Here is a 19,907-nt window from a genome sequence, read left to right on the forward strand (position 1 = left end):
TTAAAATTAAATTTAAATTCGCCCACCAAATAATGTGTACGTATTATAATTATGTAAAAATGTGTAATGAGTAATATGTAAATATCTGTATATAATGTAACAGATAAAATATGCACCGTTTTCCTCTTTTTTAAATGTATAAGAATTTACAAGAGACATTAGTTACATTTTAAAGTAAAAATGTTAATTGATTTGAAATGTATAAGTAAATTACAAGAGACATTACATAATTGCATTTTAAAACTAAAATGTTAATTTGATTTGAACATTTTCTATATAGAGGCAAAAAGAAATTAAGTATTTGATTAAACTCTGCCAAATCTCTAAGGTTTCTATTGGTCCATATACCAATCTACCTAACTTGTAATAAATAAGTGATTTGTTAAAATAAAATCAAGTGCTGCTATTTACTGTGCAACATATGTGAGTAAGCATTTGAAATACTGGTTCGAAGTAAAAAGGTTCATGAACAGCTATAGATGGGCAATTTTCGGATGAGTTCTCATGTCTATGAATGGCCGAAATATTCCAATTTTAATTCAAAATCTTTAACCCAATATCAATTTTGACATTAGTTAAAGTTTCTTTAAAAAAACTAGTATCGATCCAGAGATTTCGTTTTAGGATAAGTCATTAATTTCGGTTGAAACTGTTATTTAAGACGAATGTGATAATTTATGTAATTGTAATATAAAGTAAGTTTTCAAATAAAGTCAATGACTTGATGTCTGTATATTTTGTTTTATTCCTCTTTTTATATCTTATATTGAAGAATAGTTTCTGCCACCGGCTTTGCCCGCGTTCCTGTGGAATATAAAGTATGCTATCACCCAAGTCACCTCATAACCTGTCTGTATACCAAATTTCATCAAAATCCATCTGGTGAGAACTTACCGAAGATGGCGAAGATCCAATCTCCCAATCTCCTGCACCCACAATGGCTAGTACCTACCTAACACGATAATAAATCGCAGCTACCCTGCAGTGACGGGTCGTTTAAGGGCGTAGCTGACTGCTTGGTGACCTGTTAAATCGTTTTGTCCAAAATTTTACTGGTTTTAATGTTTCCGGACACGGCAGGGTGGCTCTTCAACTTTTTGTTTTGAGATTAGCACAAGAACACACACATTAAGGCGAGTCCTACTAACATTACTACTTCTCTTTCTTTGAGATATTATGGGATTATGTGTACCTTTCGGAGATCGACAAGAGACTTTTACTTATTTCAAGTTAAATAAAGACTGAATGAAACTAAAAATACATGAAAGAGATAATCATTTAAGTTGATAACAAGTACTCTATAATATAGATAACAGACTACTAAAAACCCCAATAGCTTAGCTATCGGCATATCACTATTAATCATTGGTTGATTCAGCGAAAGTCAATAGGTAATGTATAGAGAAAAGCTTTGTTTTGCACTCAAAGTAAATCAAGTACCTACGGGTTTTTCACCGGTTTTTCAATGGAGTTTTTGATCAGATTTAATATAATTTATCTATCACTATTGATCATTATCTCAGTAATTAGTGTTATAAATATCTGAAATGTTCGGTCTACACACCACACTCACTTCGGGCGTTGTTAAACATGGACTGCAAAGCGGGATTTCTGGTGTTCATCACCCTTCTGATTGGAAGCCTTGGTAAGTTGTGAAACTTTATGGTAAAATGGGGCGAATAGAAACTCAGGGGGTGAATAGATTTTTTTTATTAGGATTATTAGTTTGTTTTCATGTTTTTGGTTTAAATAGAGCATTTTTGGTTTTAATAATGAATTAATAAAAAATATTAAAATGGTGTAAACGGTTCTAAATACGTGAAAACACAACAAAATGTTGTTCCTATTCACCCCTGATTTGTTTCTTTTCACCCCGATTTACGGTATCTATATTATTAAATCGTTTTTCCTCTTCAGCCCATCCAAAACCTGAAGATGACCTGTCCATCTTCTTCGACCACACCGACGCTAGTGCCCGTATCGTCGGTGGCAATGAGGCAGCGATCGGTAGCCACCCTCACATGGTGGGACTGTCCTCTGGGGTACTTATAAGGAGCAACTTCTGTGGAGGCTCTCTGATCTCCCAGCGCACTATCCTCACTGCGGCTCATTGCATCCGCCATGTGTACAGCTTTGGATCTCTGACTAGGTGAGAAAATGTCATAATTGCTCAATTCTTACTCATCTTACTTACCATTGCGTGTCAATGCGGCCATTCTTCTGGGACCGTTCCCCAGTGACAGCGATGTGGACGAGTACTTCGACGCCTAAGGAGATTTTTTTTCTTTATTTTAGTTTTAAGTTAGTTTTTATTCCTTTTTAGGTATTTTTAAGTTGTAAATAATGTATAATCTTAAAATAATAAATAATAATCCTTACTAGGTGCTATAAAACTCAAAAAAAAAAAAAGTAAAACTGTACACTTCCTCATCATGAATATTTTCTTAATTCAGCTCTCTCCGCGCTACTGTTGGTACCAACCGCTGGAACAGTGGTGGTACCGCTTACACCATATCTCGCAACGTCACCCACCCCCACTACGTACATCCCATCATCAAGAACGACATCGGTGTCCTCATCACCTCCTCCGACGTGGTCCTCAACAACCTGGTGCAGGTCGTGCCCATCACCTACGACTTCATTGGGGAGGGAGTGCAAGCCAGAGTTGCTGGATGGGGTAACATCAGGGTAAGAATATCAATCTAAGTACCTATATTGTGGCGTGGTATTTTTACTATTAGGTATATGAGGACAAAAAAGAACACACCGGCCGAATAGAAAACCTCCTCCTTTTTGGAAAGTCGGTTGCAGATCCGATTACCATCGCATCTGGTACATAAAAGTTTTACAATAATTGCGTGACTGCACGTTTGACGCAGTGGCCGAGCAACAGGCTGACGTGCAACGTGTAGCGATTCCCGCACGGAACAACTCTTTGTGTGAACCACAAATTGTTGTTTCGGGTCGGGGTATCAGGAGCAATTGAGCATGTATGTTAGTAAAACGCACCCACAACACAGGAGAAAATACTAGTGTGAGGCAACGTTTACTAAAAACACAAAAAAATACATTTTCTCTAACATGTAAGTTAAACCTTTCTTCGTATTCCAGGCTGGGGGTCCTAGTTCCGCCGCTCTCCTGGAGCTGACTACCACCACCATTGATGGTAACGACTGCGTGGCTCGTGCGGCTCAAGCCCGCGTTGAGCTGAACATGATGCACGCTCCTCACGTTGAGCCCCATATCGAGGTCTGCACCTACCACTCTCCTGGACGCGGTACTTGCAATGTGAGTCATCATCTTCATCATCTTATTTTTCTCCTCTTCTATACACTACAATACAGTTTCACGGACAAAGCGATTAAAGTTTTATTATTTTTATGGAATAAGCCGGTAAACGAGCAAACGGATCCCCTGATGGTAAGCAATCGCCGCCATCCATGAACACTTCAAACACCAGTGGCATTACAAATGCGTTGCCGGCCTCTTAAGGGTTAGGAATTTGAGGGTTGTTGGGGAATCAGAGATTGGGAAGGAGTGTAATTAGGCCTCCGGTAACCTCACTCACACAACGAAACACAACCCAAGCCTTGTTTGATGTCGGTTTCATGTGAGGTCGTGGTATCACTCCGGTTGAGCCGGCCCATTCGTGCTGAAGCTTGGCTCTCCCACAATGTTTTTAAACTCTTTTGTTTCTTTTTACAGGGTGACTCCGGCAGTGCTCTGCGTCGTGTTGACAACGGCCACCAGTTTGGTGTCGTGTCCTGGGGCTTCCCGTGCGCTCTTGGCGCTCCTGACATGTTCGTCAGGCTCAGTGCTTACCAGTCCTGGCTGAGATCCGTCATCGTCTAGGAAATAAACATGGACTTTAAATGATCAAAAATTTACGACTCACAGCAAATAAATGTGTCATAAGAATTGATCTATTTTTATGTTTTTGTTAAATTGATTTCCTTAATATCTTGTGTTGCTTTTTATATAACATGTACGTATTTATAAGTATAAGGTGTATTATTAATTCAACTATGTACTAGTTCAAGCATTTTCCATGACAATAAATGAATTGTTTAATAAAATTGTAGTTTTCATCATTAATTTTTTTATTAATAGTAGCAATTTATATGTGCTCGACACGATTGACAACATTTTGTGATGTGTTCAAAGCGTTTGATTATGTACGAGTAAATAACATAAAATAATTTGTAACTACTTACAATAATACAATAGATTCTACATCGAATGGTAATAAAATCATATAATACTACAGACGAATCAAAATATAACAAAGAAACATAATAACAACTAATTATAGGTATGGAGTACCCCAGGGTAGCATATTAGGTCCTTTCTTTTGAATATTGCATTGTTTGTATAGGCTCTCGATTTTAATCTATTTGAACTATAGAAAAACCAGTCTTTTCCAGATTATTAATCAGATCATTGTTATTATAGCTATCTGAAAGGGGTTTGGCCAGAGATAACCAACTTATAATGATAATGCACAAATCTATAATTATTAATAAAATATATAGCAGATCACAATTATGACTGCCTCGTCGACGCGACTGCCGGACAAAGGGTCTCAGATTCTAGTCGGGTAAAGCATTACTTCGCTTTTTACGGTTTTTCGAAAATTTCTCAGTAGTAGCACGGAGGCTCACCCACTATTACATGGAATTTATAACACAAATGGTTAAAAGCGGGTGTACATAGTATGTATGGGGTACTTGCTGTAATGTGCACCTCTGCCGACCCCTTCAGGGTTAAAAAGCGTGGCGTTGCAAGAAGAAACATAAAATAATTTTAAAAACTCAAGATGTTTTTTTACTCATATTTTTACATACATATGTTTTTTAATTATTTTCATTTATTTGTACATGCATACCAACTGCTTACGCTCCTACCTCACTGGTATCATTTAATCCGGCGTCATTCTCTTGACTATCCCAAACTAATTGCATTAATAAAAAAAACCTTTATAATTCCTTAAGTTTATTATTTACAATCAATGTAAAGACAGACAAGACTTATTCACTTGTTATTCAAAATAATTTTCATCACTAATGACTACAGTTAACCGATTCTTCATAACCATCTTCAATACTAGACGATGACAGATCTCAACCAGATCTGGTAAGAGCTAATCCTGACGTACATGTCAGGAGCCCCGAGAGCGCAAGGGAAGCCCCAGGACACGACGCCGAACTGATGGCCATCGGAAGCACGACGTAAAGCACTGCCAGAGTCACCCTGTAGAAAAATAGAAAAAAATATAAATAACTGACTGACAAAATCGTGCTTAAAGTTTATTATATCACAAGATCTCACTTAGATTGCTGTGACGATATGAAAAGAAATTGGTAAGAAGAACACTATAAAACTAAATACTCACATTGCAAGCGCCAAATCCAGCGGAGTGGAAAGCGCAGACCTCGGCATGAGGATCAACTGGTGGAGCGTACCAAATGTTCAGCACGACAGCAGCACGGGCCGCGCGTATCATGCAGTCAGCACCGTCAAGGGTGGTGGTTCTCAGTTCTAGCAGGTCGCGGGACAAGGGGCCGCCGGCCTGAAACACGAAATGAGCACGTGATAAGTCACGTCACGAAGCTGACATAGAAATAAATTTCAGTATATTAGCCGTATTATTATGACTAACTTTTTCTAATGAAGTTACAGTAACATTTTTATTTCCTTACCCTGATTCTGCCCCATCCTCCAAGTATGGCTTCGACTCCTCCACCAATGTAATCATAGGTAACGGGAACCGTTTGCACCAGGTTGTTGAGAACCACATTCGTGGCAGTGATGAGGACACCAATGTCATGTTTGATAGTCCCCAAGTCATAGTCAGGGTGGGTCACGTTGTAGGCTACAGCATATTTGGTGCCACTGTTCCATTGCGTCGATCCAACGGACACACGGAAAGAACTGTGAGTAGAAATAAATAGGAATCCATCAGTTAATAATTAAGGTTAGCTGATTTTTGTTTAATAAACTTTGGACGTGAACTTACTCAATCAGCCCGTTCTCGCCATGGACGACATCAATGCAGTGAGCAGCAGTGAGGACAGTGCGTTGAGTGATCAGTGATGCTCCGCAGAGGAAGCTCCTCACTTCAGCACCGAAGGACAGAGCCACCATGTGAGGGTGGCTGCCAGCTGCCGCCTGGGTGCCACCGACGATACGGGCGTTGGCGTCGGTGTGGTCGAAGAAGATAGACATGTCATTTTCGGGCGTTGGAAAGGCTGCAGAAAGGGCAAGCGAAAATATAATAAACAAATATTGGCTCCGCAAATAATACAAAGCTCGTTAAATGTTGTATATCTCACCAAAGCTGCCAATTAGAAGGGTGATGAACACTAGAAGACCGGCTTTGTAGTCCATGTTTCACGACGACCGAAATACGTATGAGAGATAGACCAAATAAATAATAATCTATTGGTAATTCTAAATTAATAGTGAGATTATTTTTTTCATAGATAACATATCATCGTTACTGGTTTAATTTGTGATTTTGTGTTGATATGCTACCTAATATCTGTTTATTTTATCATTTATTATTGTTATCGCGGCATACATATAAAGATATTTTGTTTAGAACTTTGATAATCAAATTAATTATTATAGATAACATATGCATGAGCCATGCCTTTCATTCTTCGAAGGTATAATTAGTAATGAGTTCCCTTAACATTACATGCTTTAAAACTACCTTGAAACCTCAAAAGTATACAAAGTGCTTTAGATATTATACTGTACTCATTTCTACCAGCAGCGGCTTCGAGTACGTTCCCGTGGGATAAAAAGTATCTTATCACCAAAGTCAGCTTACACCCTGTCTGTATACCAACTTTCATCAAAATCCGTTTAACCCTTCGTATGCCGATCTGCGATCCGGCCGGAACGCAGATCCACGCGAGACACAATGTATTTTGTATTATTGTTTGTATACGAGAGGTTATTAGTTTCAGTGTGATTGACGGAAAAACATCCAAACAAACAAACTTTCACATTTATAATAAATAAATAAAAAAAAGTTTGTTATTTTGGGATGCCACATGGCAGTATCCTTGGACCAATATTATATGGTTACTTTTAAATAAAAAAAAACTACCTTATCTTAGAAGTTTGTATTTTGCATAATATTCTAATTGATATAGATAATAATTGTGTTATGGGATAGATTTCACAGCTCTTTGGTGCTTGGTCATTTAAGTCCATCATTGAAGTTGTTTAAACAATTACGGATTTCAACCAGCTCTCGTAAGCGCCGATCCTGACGAACCGATCAGGATAGTCGACCACACCTGGGAAGCCCCAGGCCACGATACCGAACTGCTGACCGTTGTCAGCTCGAAGTAAAGCACTGCCAGAGTCACCCTGCAAAAAAAAAAGATAAAAAGTGTTATCACTTGCTTTATAAATCCAATTCCAAAAACATTTTTGCATCTATAATGGACTTGAAAGTGGTAAATTTCTATCCAAAGCTTTCTTTTTACCCGACTGCGCTAGAAGGAGGGTTATTTCAACTCTTAGTACATTTTAATTAAATTTAATTTCTGCCTAAAACTCAGTACCCCTTTCTATGTACGCTATCGTCGTTGCTTGCTTGCAATGTGTGTGTAAATGCATGTTTTTAATTTAAACGTATCATTATATTTAAATCGTAAATATTCCTCATGTAATAAGTTATTAAATCATCTAATCGAATCGTACTTAAATATTTGATAGACTTACGTAGTTAATTCCAGATTTAGAAGAATTTAAGGTGCACACTTTGTTTCTTGGGTTGACATAAATCAAATTCTTCAACTTAATAGCAGCTTTCAGCACGCGAGCTATGCACTCCTTACTTCCAATGGTGGTGGTGGATACTTCCAACAGGATATCAGACGGCTCATAAGAATTCGGCTGGAATTAAATGCAAATATATGAAATGAAAAGACTAATGGATACTACACTAGAATAGTTCCATTATAGTACAAGACAATTATGGACTACTAGTAAAGAATATATTTTCTCACCGTGGTAGAACCCCATCCAGCAACTATAGCCGTCACTCCCCCACCAATGTAGTCATAAATGAGTGCCACAGGCTGCACTAAGCTACTGAGTACCACGTTCGTGGAAGTGATCACGACAGTGATGTCATTCTTGCCAGTCCACAGGTTGAAATCAGGGTGAGTCAGGTTACCGAGCAAAGTGTACTCGGTACCGCTGTCCCAGCGGTTTGAGCCGACAGCCGCCCGCGCAGAACTGTATGAAGGGTACAACAAAGTGTTAGTACAATTTCTTTCAAGGGTATATTCGATCCGGAGCTGCGGACTTCCTAGCGGGTTTACCGGGGCTCCGGCTCGAAAAGCAGGAGAAGGAACGGGGTGGTTTTTAGTCAGTAAGAGTCTGACACTCCCTTTCGCCTCGCCCAAGGCGGGAGAAGTTATTAGATGATTTTCCCCCTCAAATAAAAAAAGGTTATATTCGATGTAAGAGAAATATGTATAAAGATAAATAGATTGTTCTCTTACGGAACGATTGAGCCTCCGCTGTAGATCATATGAATACAATAAGCAGCAGTGAGAACAGAACGTTGTGTGACCAGTGATCCTGCGCAGATGAACATCTTGCCATATATCCCTGCGATCAAAGCCACCATGTGAGGGTGGCTGCCAGCTGCCGCTTCAGAACCTCCAATGATACGAGCGTTGCCATCGGTATGGTCGAAGAACTTGGACAAGTCATCTTCAGGTGCTGGGAAGGCTGTAAAACAAGCAAAGATTTGGTTCATAAAATTAAAATAATCAACACATTTTTTTTTTTGTATTCAAGGAATAGATTTTTTTCGTTTTTTTTTTAAAGCATTTCTCCGCACTAGGATTTTCTCCTGTGTCGTGGATGCGTTTACAAACATACAAGTTCACATACACATGACACCCAGACCCGAAGCAACAATTTGTGGATCACACAAGGTGTTGCTCCGTGCGAGAATTGAACCCGCTACACGTTGCGCGGCAGCCGGTTACCCAGCCACCGCGCCAACCGTGCAATCAAAGGAGATTGTCCAAATCTGGCTATTTTTGAACAGGCTGCTCAACAAAAATGTAATTTACCAATAATTTTATTTATATTTTAGTAAATGTCTGACGCTAATAACTTTGTATCAATTTGTACTTTAAAAAAATCGATTTTTATTGGTATTTGTTATGATAAGACCAAGTATTTGTAGTAGTTGGCTTTGAATTTGACTTTAGTGCTGCCAATCTGCTGTCAATCTGTTGTGCTTTTCGTCAAAATGACAGATATTATTCGCTTTGTTCTTTTGCATTGTGAGTGTTGAAACTCCAATTTATTGCGTGGGAAAATACAAAGTAGACACATTAGTAGGAAAATATATTTTGTATATATATTATATGAAAATAACACTAATGGCAGGACAGCCATAAAACATTATTGCTGCAACTGCATGGTGGGTCATAGAACAGTAGGTTGATGTGCACGTATAATAACTATTATTTGGTTTTTAAGCTGGGCAAGGTACCAGAAAATTATTAATCCACCTGCCGAGTTCCTTGACCATATTTTAATTACATATGAATCGGATTAATAATGCAATTTAATAGAAAAAAAATGTTTTATTTCATGCATAACCAGTTTCAATAAAATGTAAAAAAATATCTAAACATAAATCTTGATACAAAACTAAGTTTGTATCTTCATTCTTACTGATATGAACTAATAAATCAAACATATATTATTAGCTGAAGTGCTTGTTCAAAAATAGCCAAAGTCCCATACAAGTTGGTCAATCCCCTTTATACAATACTATAGCGTGTAAAAAAAAATACAGCTTACCAAGGCTTCCAATCACAAGGGAGAAAAACACCAGAAGTCCAGCTTTGTAGTCCATCTTTGGCAACGTTCGGATACTACTTTACTAATGGGATATTGATGCAAATAGCGGATGAATAAATACTATTTAAGTGGTAAGATTATTGATTTATCAATCGTTATTAATCACTGTCAGTGTGTCATAGAAGAAACTGTGATTTTAAGCCTACTACTTGTGTGATTTTTTATCAAGAATTCTCACTAGCTGTAGCTGGGACTTTGCTCGTTAAACGATTGATTGTTTCTAAGCCATTGTAATGTATTTCATTTTAAGGATTTTGATTGGTTACCTCGTTGGTCGGGTGGTCGCAAGTGCGACTGCCGGACAAGGGGTCACGGGTTCGATTCCCGGGTCGAGCAAAGAATTACTGAGCTTTTTTCGGTTTTTTGAAAATATTCTCAGTAGTAGCACGGAGTAGTTAGTTAATTGTAACACAGCTTTACACTAACACTTATTGTCTTATGAGCCTTACCAGAAGTAAAGCGTTCGACCAGACTTACCTCAGATCTGGTGTCGTATTACGCGTCTTAGTTTCTATTACTGTCAACTTCAATAACCGATATAATTCCAAAATATTTGGACCGATCTTTATTTTTGACAGAAACTCTATTGTACTAATGATCAAAAATCGACCTTATTATAAAGATTTTGGATTAGTTATTGACATCGGCAATTAAATGTGCGCAGGTGATATCTTTAAGTCTGCCATCCCTTAATTCAGGGGTAGCTAAGAAAAGACTTATAGTATATCTATATCTGCCCTATTTCATTTATACGCAACTCACATAACTAACAGACAAATTAATACTTTATTTGTAGGTAACATTTTTTTCATATCATCAAATCGAAGTTCTTAAGATTTCCGGAATATATTCCACTGGAAATAGATAAAATTGAAATATATTATTAGCTACTGATTATGCGTACTAACGAAAGTAGATATCTAGGTATATTCAAACATATATGGAACAATATTAGGTGTCGCTTTAGTGTGAGAGAGCCATGCTTCGACACGAATGGGCCGACTCGACCAGAGTGATACCACAGCCTCGCAGGAAACCGACGTGAAACAACGCTTGCGTTGTGTATCGTTGTATGAATGAGATTACTGGAGGCCTAATCACCCTTCTCAATCGCCGATAGGGAAGGGTGTTATGGGCTGTTGATGTAATATGATGTGAGACATAAGAAATCAAATACTTTTATGAATTCAACACAGTACGGTAGTCATTTATTTTATCTCATCTACATACCAATTTTTTTATGGAATTAACTTTATTGCAACTTCGTTATCATGAGCTATTTTCATAATATTAATATTAGCACTGATTTTTAATAATCTGAACTGATCGATTACCCTTAAATAGTAATTATTGCTTTACTTAGCTATCTACTTCCCGTGGAACCTTATCTGAAAATCGCTAAGCCCTCTGAAGTTAATATAATCACTGCTAATATTATTAAAATGAATTTGTCCATTAGTTCTAATTTCTCTGCTCACAATAACAACAAGAAGATACATCATCCATGATGCTAATTTACAAAGAAATATTTTAGACATCATCCAATGACTTCTCCCACCTTCGAAAAAAACCCAGCAATACTTCGCCCGACCCGGTAATCGAACCCAAGATTCCTAGCCGCACTTACAATCACTCGGCCAACGAGGCAGATGTTTTTTTGAACTGGATCTGATACCCGCTATGGCTAAACCAAATTCTTTAAGATTTATCATAATCTGTCAGAAATGTTATCATCGTTAATTAGTTTTTTTTTTTAGCTATCAGTCGCTAATTATATAGATTTCATCGATTTCCTGTGGAATATTTTCCGGAAATCGGTCTGAACTTTGATTTCATTCATTAAAATAGATATATTTTATGTAAAGTGACACTATCTGTCTGCGTGTCAACTTAAAAAAAATAAGTATATGAAATAGGACAGACACTGTCTTTTTCGCACCCCTTCAGTCTTGGGAAGTCTCGTTTGCTGTATCCACGACTCTTGGGTTTGTTCCGAGAACTGCTCACCTTCTTTGTGCAGTAGTAGATATTATGACTCATAAGACAGCTATTACCAGTGTAGTGTACCAGTGTTTTTTTTTTTTTGAGGGAGGAAAATCATCCAATATCTTCTCCCGCCTTGGGCGAGGCGAGAGGGAGTGTCAGACTCTTACTGACTAAAAACCACCCCGTTCTTTCTCCTGCTTTTCGAGCCGGAGCCCCGGTAAACCCGCTAGGTAGTCCGCAGCTCCGGATCAGGCATCAGCCCTACTGGGCCCCATCTGTGGTGGTCTGATGGCTCTTTGAGGCGCGCGCGGAACGCGACACGCCGCACGCACGGGTCCGGTTCTGTTCGGGCGGTGAGCTACCCTTGATCGCCGTCCGCAGACCCGCACTTACGGTGGCCGAAGATCGTCCCGCGATCCCCGACGCCCGGAGTGTCTCTCGCGACGGCTGGGGCGTGAGGAGGTTTGTTCCCTTACGCGCCTCGCCTCCTCCTTAGCTAGCATGACTGCTTCGCAGAAGGAGGAAACGGCATCCCAGTCCCTCTCGCTCCGCACCATAGCTTGAACCAGTGTCGGACGCGAGAGGTTGCGCTCAGCGACCACATCCCTGAGGACTTGGCGGTGCTCAGCCCACGCAGGGCACACCGCTACCGTATGTTCTACCGTGTCCTCCAGGCGGTCCTCGCAATGATGACACCCGGGCGTTTCCTCCCGCCCAATAAGGAACAGGGGCCTACCGAAACTACCAGTGTAGTGCTACTGCTTTGATTGGACATATAGCGGTAAATAAGTTTCCTTAAAACAAAGTAAATCATAACGAACTAAAATAAATAATTACATGAGCGAAACCGCTTGAACAGCTAGTGATAAAATATTGATAATTTCTACAAATCAATCTCATAATCACTAATTCGACTAGTATGACACACCGGCAGTGATCAGTGACGTTTGATATATTAATAATCTTACAATTTATTCTGTAATATAAATATCAATATATGTATTTATCCATCTCTCATTAGTGTTTCACACATTATTAAACATGGACTGTAAAGCTGGACTTCTGGTGTACATCACCCTCCTTGTTGGAAGTTTTGGTGAGATATAGAACATAATAATAACGTCACACCTTTTATCCCCGAAGGTGTAGGCAGAAGTGCACATTACGGCACGTAATGCTGCTACACAATGTACACCCACTTTTTACCATTTGGATTATAAGTCCCATGTAAAAGGGGGTGAGCCCATTGCCATATACAATACAATTTACATCTTATTTCTCATATACGAAGAAAAAATATATCTAAATCTTTACATCGTCTGCAGCTCTGCCAACGCCCGAAGATGACATGTCCATTTTCTTCGACCACACTGACGCCAGCGCTCGTATCGTCGGTGGCAATGAGGCAGCTATCGGTAGCCACCCTCACATGGTGGCTCTTTTCGTGGGAGTGAACGTGAAAAATTTCATCTGCGGAGGATCATTAATCACACAACGTTCTGTACTCACTGCTGCTCATTGTGTTGACAATGTTTACGGCATCAACTCGCTCATACGGTAAGTCACTGATACATGTTCCCTTTTAAAATTGAAGATTACTACCCCAGCATAAGAGCTGGGACCTTAGTCTACTATTACAATTGTGTCAGAATGGTCGATCACTGAGCAGTGCGAGAGGGACGGTGCTATACAACCTACATAGCTCCGTCCCTCTCGCACTGCTCAGTGATCGACCATTCTGACACAATTGTAATAGCAGACTAAGGCCCCTGTTACTAATACTAGCATCTTATACACACAGGTCCGCGAGGGTGGCTGTCGGCTCGACCCGCTGGGACCGCGGTGACGATTACGCTCTGCTCCGTAACGTGACTCACCCTGGCTACGACCGCTGGACAGTCAAGAACGACATCTGTGTCCTCATCACTTCCACCGACGTGGTGCTCAGTAGCCTGGTGCAGCCTGTGGCCCTCACCTATGACTACATTGATGAAGGATTGCCGGCTATAGTGGCTGGATGGGGCGCTACCAGGGTAAGGAAAAATAATAATTTATTGTAACCTACTTTGACGTATTGTGAATTTCTAGTTTATCTTTCATGAACATGTTTTCTCAACAATAGATAAGAAAAAATATCGAAATACGTTTAATAAATTTTTGTAATAACATAGGTCGCGAGACATACTAAGTTAGCTAAAAATTATGGTTTACTCACGTAAATTAATGGAGAAAAGCTCTACAATAGGGTACGCTGCGCGACGTCGCCACGTCTGCGCACGCTGCTCATGACGAAGAGTCCCTCTGTGATTTGAAACTAGTAGAGCTCTTCTCTATTAATTTACGTGAGTAAACCATGATTTTTTGTTATTTGTTAGTTAACATTTAATAAACAATGTGAGGATCAAACATCCATAAGGTGCTCCCACACAGCAGTTATATAACGTTAGAGACTGATTTAACATTTGTGTTTAAACAAATTATAACAGTAATTGTAGAGTATGTTACACGCTATTGTAAATGTTATATTGTTACACACACACCTATAACTTAAAATCATATCGTACATATTCCAGGCTAATGCGTACACTATGTCTGAAATCTTGTTGGAACTGTCGATGACCACCATTGGAAGCGAAGACTGTGTGGCTCGCGTGTCTGAAGCTGCTACACAAGAGGGGTACCCGTTATTTACTGACCCCGGAATCGAAGTCTGCACCTTACATTCTCCTGGGTTTGGAGTTTGCAATGTAAGTCTTTCTTCTGTTTTGACATTAAATTTGGGTTAAACGACAAAAGCATAATGGTCAATAGACCATTAGTCAATATATGTAGTTATAATAAAATTCTATTGTTCTTTATTATTTCGTTCCATAAGTATAAGTATATTGTTATATACCATTATAACTTTCGTGAGTCATACTAATTTATTTAGTAACATACATATGTAACTAAATTAATTTAATATTCATAATTAAGCCGACAATATAATAAATAAGGATTGCATTATAATTTTTCTTTAAAAAAAAATTAATAGGAATTAGTAAAAACTTTTTTATCCTATTTATTTTTAGTTTTTGTAACTGATTAACCAAAATTTTACTTTTATATAATACTTGAGGTTAGCCCTAATTGTATCCATAATATAGTTGACCACGAGTTTCCTAATAAATCATTAAGTTATAAATATAGTGTTTATTTGAGATTCAAAAATATATTTTGGAATTGGATTTATAAGGTTAGTGATAACACATTTTATTTTTTGTTTTACAGGGTGACTCCGGCAGTGCTCTGCGTCGTGTTGACAACGGCCAACAGTTCGGTATCGTGTCCTGGGGCTTCCTATGTGCTCGCGGGCACCCTGATGTCTTCGTCAGGATCAGCGCTTACGAGAGCTGGTTGAAATCCGTGATTGTTTAAACAACTTCAATGATGGACTTGAATGATCAAGCACCAAAGAGCTGTGAAATCTGTCATGTCATACACAATTATTATGTATATCAATTAGAATATTATGCAAAATACAAACTTATAAGATAAGTTAGTTTTTTATTTAAAAGTAACCGTGTGAAAATGATGGTGGTCCAAGTATACTGCCCTGTGGCATCCCAAAACAACCACTTATTGTTATTTATGTTATTTAGGGCTGGTTGAAATCCGTTACTGTTTAAAAAACTTAAACGTAATACTTTAACTGCTCACAGACGTTTATTGGTTACTTAAAATATTCCTAGATATAGATTTTGTTCCGAAAACAATTTGCTAAGGACTGGGTTAAGTAATAATTGAATGACTCTGGGTATGGCGGTAAGTGATCAAACACCAAAAATCTAATACATCTGTAAATCTATGCAATTAATTAGTATGTTTCTAATAAACAAACATAACCAAATCGTTTTTGCTATTTATAAAAAAGAATTTAAGTATGATTTGTAGTACTGTTTCTTTCTAACTTTTCCTTTTCTGGAGCTAAATGGACTTTCTGTCTCATCATGAAAACTAGGCAGTCTAACTTAAAAAAATCATGACAATGAATATCTATTTTTTAAAAGGTTTATTTGTTAAATTGTGTACGAGGCATACAACTACTTCCAGTGCCATAAGTTATATTACATAATTTAACACTAACATGTAATTAAATTAATATAACATACTAGCTTTTGCCCGCGACTTCGTCCGCGTGGTTGTGTTAGTGGTTGGTGGTCAAAGTGCTGCCGTATGTCATGTAAAATGTAAATTTCTTGAGAATATGTTACTGTTAGCAATTTTAAAGATATGTATTCCATAGAAACCACGACCGCCGATTCATCATTTTATAATCATGATGAAAAGTAGCCAAGGTTATCTATATTACTAACCTTTAATAGGAAATAAAAAGTAGCCTATGTTCTTTCGTTCCCCATTAAGTGTCTAAATACAAAGTTTCGCTGTTACAGCTTTAAATTTTTTCAATATGACCATTCATCCCCTATTTTAACCCCCTCTCCCCTGTGTTTTTGCAATAAAAAAGCCTATGTTGTTCCTCAGGGTCTATTCTATCTCTGTACCAAATTTCATCAAAATCAGTTTACTGGTTTAGGCGTGAAAGCGTAACAGACAGACAGACAGAGTTACTTTCGCATTTATAATATTAGTAAGGATGTAGTTTAAAATATAAACTATTATGACAATACAAAATCAGTTAGTCAATACGGTGATATTCAGTATGCCTTGGTACTGCTTCAACAAACTGCAACGTGGAGGTTTCGGGAACAATGAAGGAGACGTGTTGTTTTTATGAATACCTTTAATTAACAAAACTAACTTACGCTTTAGAATAAGGGCGACCTCTCTACAGATTTATTCTTTCTTTTTTTCTTCCTAGACGATGAACTATGAAAGAAGCACAACTAATTTAGGAAGTTCCTCATCTTGATAGTATAACAAATATAGCTAATCAATGTTACTGGCCACTGGTCATAACAATTAAAGATATTTTTAACAAATACCTAACAACTGTTTTATATTATTTACAAATTCAAACACTCGTTTCTTTGTATTAAAGTTCGTCTTCTGTATTCTAAACAATGACAGATGTCAGCCAGTTTTGGTAAGCACTGATCCTGACATACATGTCCGGAGCACCACGAGCGCATGGGAAGCCCCAGGAGACGATACCGAACTGTTGGCCGTTGTCAACAAGACGCAGAGCACTGCCGGAGTCACCCTGTAAAATGACACAAAAGAGTTTAAAATTTTTGTAGGAGAGCCATGCTTCCGCACGAATGGGCCGGCTCGACCGGAGTGATACTACGGCCTCATAGAAAACTGTCGCGACGTAAAACAACGCTTGCGTTGTGTTTCGTTGAGTGAGGTTACCGGAGACCCAATTACCCCCCTTCCCAATCCCCGATTCCCCAACAACCCTTAAATTCTAAAAGGCCAGCAATGCACTTGTAACGCCTCTAGTGTTTCAAGAGTCCAATGGCGGCAGCGGTTGCTTCCCATCAGATTATCCGTCTGCTCGTTTACCGATTTATTCCATAATAAAAAATGAACTCAAAAAACTAACTTTATGGTTCTGAAGAAAGACTTACGTTGCAATTACCGAATCCAGGGGAGTGGAAAGTGCAGACCTCAATATGGGGTTCTACTGGAGGAGCATTCCTCATGTTTAGGTCAATAGCTGCACGGGCTGCCCGATCCACGCAGTCGTTGCCTTCCAGGGTATGGGTTGTCAGCTCCAGTAACGTGGCGGACATGGAACCACCGGTCTGTAATACAAAAGAATATATGGATAAGTATGCAATTATCTTATGTTTTTAGGAATGAACATGACAATCACTCCTTTATTTTATTTTAATTTAAAAACCTTGAAGATCTAGTAGAAGAAAATCTAGAAGAAGAATCTAGTAGAAGTATCTCATTACATTAGTTCATTTACCCTGGTTCTGCCCCATCCAGCAACTCTGGCTTGCACTCCCTCTCCAATGAAGTCGTAGGTGATGGGCACGACCTGCACCAGGTTGTTGAGGACCACGTCGGAGCTGGTGATGAGGACCCCGATGTCGTTCTTGAGGGTAGCAGCGACATAGTTGGGGTGGGTCACGTTGCGGGCCAGTGTGTGAACAACACCGTCACGGTTCCAGCGGTTGGTGCCAACAGTGACGCGAAGAGAGCTGGAAAAAAATTTTCACATGTCTATTACAGAAGATGATTTTAAAAAACGTGTAAACTAGTTTATGCAAGTATTTAGACCAAACAGAGTGGATAATTAACAGAAAATAGTCTTACCTAATCAGAGAACCACCGCCAAAAACTGCTGCAATGCAGTGAGCAGCGGTAAGGACAGTGCGCTGGCTGATCAGAGAACCGCCACAGAGAAAGCTTCTCAGCCAAAACCCAGAAGTCATTGCCACCATGTGAGGGTGGCTGCCGACTGCCGCCTGGGTGCCACCGACGATACGGGCGTTGGCGTCAGTGTGGTCAAAGTAGATGGACATGTCATCTTCGGGCGTTGGAACAGCTGAAAGAAATAAGGATTGGTCAAAACAAGTGAAATCTTAATGGCACCTATATACTGAATATTACTGGTAGATATCAAGTTCTATAACTCACCAATGCTGCCAATCAGAAGGGTGGTGAACACCAGAAACCCCGTTTTGTAATTCATCTTTAACAATGCCCGAACTAAATGTGATGTGTTGACGAAACAATGAGGATATTTATAACATTAATTATAGAGATAACTCTTATTATTTGGTTTGATAAACCGATAACAGCTGTTATGAAAAACATAATTGGATACCTACGAATAATAGACGATAAAGTAATGCTTCACCATCAGCCGGAATACGTCTTCTACCGAAAGGTCCCCTCTAAAGTGAAGGTTTATAAATATAAACAGACTTGAGATTATTGACTTGGAAGATAGACGTAGACGTAGGAAGTCACTAAAAGTTTACAGGTAGTTCGTATCTAAGAGTATTCTAAATTTTGGGATGCTTCCGGTTTAGGTTTAGAGGAAACACATAATTTTTCTAGAAGTTTGCACATAAGTACTATTATCATTTCGTAAATTCTTTACAATTAAAAAAAACTTTATTTTCTTTACAAATTGGTTTTATTGTCCCATAGTTTTGACGTCGTATTGTCGTTACATTGTTCCTACATATATACAATGTGATAGGGGCGAGACTTCTAACCCGTTAAGCCTGAGTTCTACACCTAATTTAATCGACAAAAGTCGGGGGTCGAAGTGGTCGAATCCCCTCCCCCTAAAAGTTATGGCTATTTTAATATTTTTTTTACTTTTTTTAATATCAAAGGTTGTATGCGTCGTAGAAACAAAAAAAAAACGACTAACGGTACCTAATAACCTTGGCTAACTAATTCATTACTTTTTTCATATGTTTGATAATGTTTTGGTGAGAAAAAAAAACATTTGTGAATTATTTTTACCGAAAAAATCACAATTTTTCAATATTTTCAATTAGGGGTTCAACTCTCCATATTATTATTTTTGTCGATAAAATTAGATGTAGTACTCAGCCTTAACGGGTTAGAAGTCCCACGCCTATCACATTGTATACAATAGGTAAATGATCAAATAATGTATTAGAGATATTGTAAAAAACATTTTTTGAAATGAGTAACGATGGAGTTTCTTGCTCGTTCTTCTCCATTCGAAGCAACACTTTGGAACGAGCGCCTAGCTTCACTGACAGACAGACTGACGGACAATTCAATTTGACGTTTCAAAAGTGCCTTATTTAGGATTAATTGAAATAAATGCTTTGACTTTGACTTTGACTCGGCAATTGCAGACATCAGAAATATAAATTTTGTCTAAATCAGTATCTTAGTGTAGTTATAGGCTACTCCATTTTGAGGAAAAGTAATTTTACGGATTCTATCATAATTCTGGTAAAATCGTCGTCGTCAGACGTCTATTCCTTCAGTAATGTGGCCATAACCTCAAGAAGAAAAAATATAAATAATATTTTTGTTATTAACATAATTTATCAACAAAT

General features: G+C 38.4%; 5 protein-coding genes across 5 annotated transcripts; 2 read left to right on the forward strand and 3 right to left on the reverse strand.

The window, feature by feature from the left end:
- Nucleotides 1-1,512: 1,512 nt before the first annotated feature.
- LOC118267662 (chymotrypsin-1-like) lies at nucleotides 1,513-3,926 on the forward strand. Its single transcript, XM_050694300.1, has 5 exons — nucleotides 1,513-1,645; nucleotides 1,918-2,149; nucleotides 2,454-2,688; nucleotides 3,112-3,288; nucleotides 3,706-3,926. Exons 1-5 carry the CDS (start codon nucleotides 1,591-1,593, stop codon nucleotides 3,850-3,852), a joined length of 846 nt encoding a protein of 281 aa, XP_050550257.1. The 5' UTR covers nucleotides 1,513-1,590; the 3' UTR covers nucleotides 3,853-3,926.
- Nucleotides 3,927-4,225: 299 nt separating this feature from the next.
- On the reverse strand, nucleotides 4,226-6,463 carry LOC118267671 (chymotrypsin-1-like). Its single transcript, XM_050694314.1, has 5 exons — nucleotides 6,333-6,463; nucleotides 6,017-6,248; nucleotides 5,700-5,931; nucleotides 5,393-5,569; nucleotides 4,226-5,250 (listed from the first exon to the last, which is right to left on the reverse strand). Exons 1-5 carry the CDS (start codon nucleotides 6,385-6,387, stop codon nucleotides 5,104-5,106), a joined length of 843 nt encoding a protein of 280 aa, XP_050550271.1. The 5' UTR covers nucleotides 6,388-6,463; the 3' UTR covers nucleotides 4,226-5,103.
- A 703-nt stretch (nucleotides 6,464-7,166) lies between these two features.
- Nucleotides 7,167-9,931, reverse strand: LOC118267940 (trypsin alpha-3-like). Its single transcript, XM_050694316.1, has 5 exons — nucleotides 9,853-9,931; nucleotides 8,529-8,760; nucleotides 8,028-8,259; nucleotides 7,741-7,914; nucleotides 7,167-7,383 (listed from the first exon to the last, which is right to left on the reverse strand). Exons 1-5 carry the CDS (start codon nucleotides 9,905-9,907, stop codon nucleotides 7,237-7,239), a joined length of 840 nt encoding a protein of 279 aa, XP_050550273.1. The 5' UTR covers nucleotides 9,908-9,931; the 3' UTR covers nucleotides 7,167-7,236.
- Nucleotides 9,932-12,828: 2,897 nt separating this feature from the next.
- LOC118267772 (chymotrypsin-1-like) lies at nucleotides 12,829-15,435 on the forward strand. The gene is made up of 5 exons (XM_050694315.1): nucleotides 12,829-12,994; nucleotides 13,224-13,455; nucleotides 13,700-13,931; nucleotides 14,472-14,645; nucleotides 15,169-15,435. The coding sequence occupies exons 1-5, from the start codon at nucleotides 12,940-12,942 to the stop codon at nucleotides 15,313-15,315; spliced, it is 840 nt and encodes a 279-aa protein (XP_050550272.1). The 5' UTR covers nucleotides 12,829-12,939; the 3' UTR covers nucleotides 15,316-15,435.
- A 497-nt stretch (nucleotides 15,436-15,932) lies between these two features.
- On the reverse strand, nucleotides 15,933-18,649 carry LOC118267584 (chymotrypsin-1-like). The gene is made up of 5 exons (XM_035581654.2): nucleotides 18,493-18,649; nucleotides 18,169-18,400; nucleotides 17,819-18,053; nucleotides 17,472-17,648; nucleotides 15,933-17,101 (listed from the first exon to the last, which is right to left on the reverse strand). Exons 1-5 carry the CDS (start codon nucleotides 18,545-18,547, stop codon nucleotides 16,955-16,957), a joined length of 846 nt encoding a protein of 281 aa, XP_035437547.2. The 5' UTR covers nucleotides 18,548-18,649; the 3' UTR covers nucleotides 15,933-16,954.
- Nucleotides 18,650-19,907: the final 1,258 nt, after the last annotated feature.

The sequence above is a fragment of the Spodoptera frugiperda genome, chromosome 6 (genome assembly GCF_023101765.2).
Source record: "Spodoptera frugiperda isolate SF20-4 chromosome 6, AGI-APGP_CSIRO_Sfru_2.0, whole genome shotgun sequence".
In the NCBI taxonomy this organism is placed as follows: Eukaryota; Metazoa; Arthropoda; class Insecta; order Lepidoptera; family Noctuidae; genus Spodoptera; species Spodoptera frugiperda.

What these genes read in the sequence shown, in the direction of transcription:
- LOC118267662 (XM_050694300.1), top strand. Translation starts at nt 1,591, where the DNA reads ATGGACTGCAAAGCGGGATTTCTGGTGTTCATCACCCTTCTGATTGGA. An exon ending in AGCTTTGGATCTCTGACTAG is followed by an intron (nt 2,150 to 2,453) that starts GTGAGAAAATGT and finishes TTCTTAATTCAG; the next exon opens with CTCTCTCCGCGCTACTGTTG. An exon ending in CTGGATGGGGTAACATCAGG is followed by an intron (nt 2,689 to 3,111) that starts GTAAGAATATCA and finishes TTCGTATTCCAG; the next exon opens with GCTGGGGGTCCTAGTTCCGC.
- LOC118267671 (XM_050694314.1), bottom strand. Translation starts at nt 6,387, where the DNA reads ATGGACTACAAAGCCGGTCTTCTAGTGTTCATCACCCTTCTAATTGGC. An exon ending in CCTTCTAATTGGCAGCTTTG is followed by an intron (nt 6,249 to 6,332) that starts GTGAGATATACA and finishes CCCTTTCTGCAG; the next exon opens with CCTTTCCAACGCCCGAAAAT. An exon ending in GGCGAGAACGGGCTGATTGA is followed by an intron (nt 5,932 to 6,016) that starts GTAAGTTCACGT and finishes TTCTACTCACAG; the next exon opens with TTCTTTCCGTGTGTCCGTTG.
- LOC118267940 (XM_050694316.1), bottom strand. Translation starts at nt 9,907, where the DNA reads ATGGACTACAAAGCTGGACTTCTGGTGTTTTTCTCCCTTGTGATTGGA. An exon ending in CTGGATGGGGTTCTACCACG is followed by an intron (nt 7,915 to 8,027) that starts GTGAGAAAATAT and finishes ATTTAATTCCAG; the next exon opens with CCGAATTCTTATGAGCCGTC. An exon ending in CTAAATCTGGAATTAACTAC is followed by an intron (nt 7,384 to 7,740) that starts GTAAGTCTATCA and finishes TTTTTTTTGCAG; the next exon opens with GGTGACTCTGGCAGTGCTTT.
- LOC118267772 (XM_050694315.1), top strand. Translation starts at nt 12,940, where the DNA reads ATGGACTGTAAAGCTGGACTTCTGGTGTACATCACCCTCCTTGTTGGA. An exon ending in CTGGATGGGGCGCTACCAGG is followed by an intron (nt 13,932 to 14,471) that starts GTAAGGAAAAAT and finishes TACATATTCCAG; the next exon opens with GCTAATGCGTACACTATGTC. An exon ending in CTGGGTTTGGAGTTTGCAAT is followed by an intron (nt 14,646 to 15,168) that starts GTAAGTCTTTCT and finishes TTTGTTTTACAG; the next exon opens with GGTGACTCCGGCAGTGCTCT.
- LOC118267584 (XM_035581654.2), bottom strand. Translation starts at nt 18,547, where the DNA reads ATGAATTACAAAACGGGGTTTCTGGTGTTCACCACCCTTCTGATTGGC. An exon ending in CTGGATGGGGCAGAACCAGG is followed by an intron (nt 17,649 to 17,818) that starts GTAAATGAACTA and finishes TTTGTATTACAG; the next exon opens with ACCGGTGGTTCCATGTCCGC. An exon ending in CTGGATTCGGTAATTGCAAC is followed by an intron (nt 17,102 to 17,471) that starts GTAAGTCTTTCT and finishes GTCATTTTACAG; the next exon opens with GGTGACTCCGGCAGTGCTCT.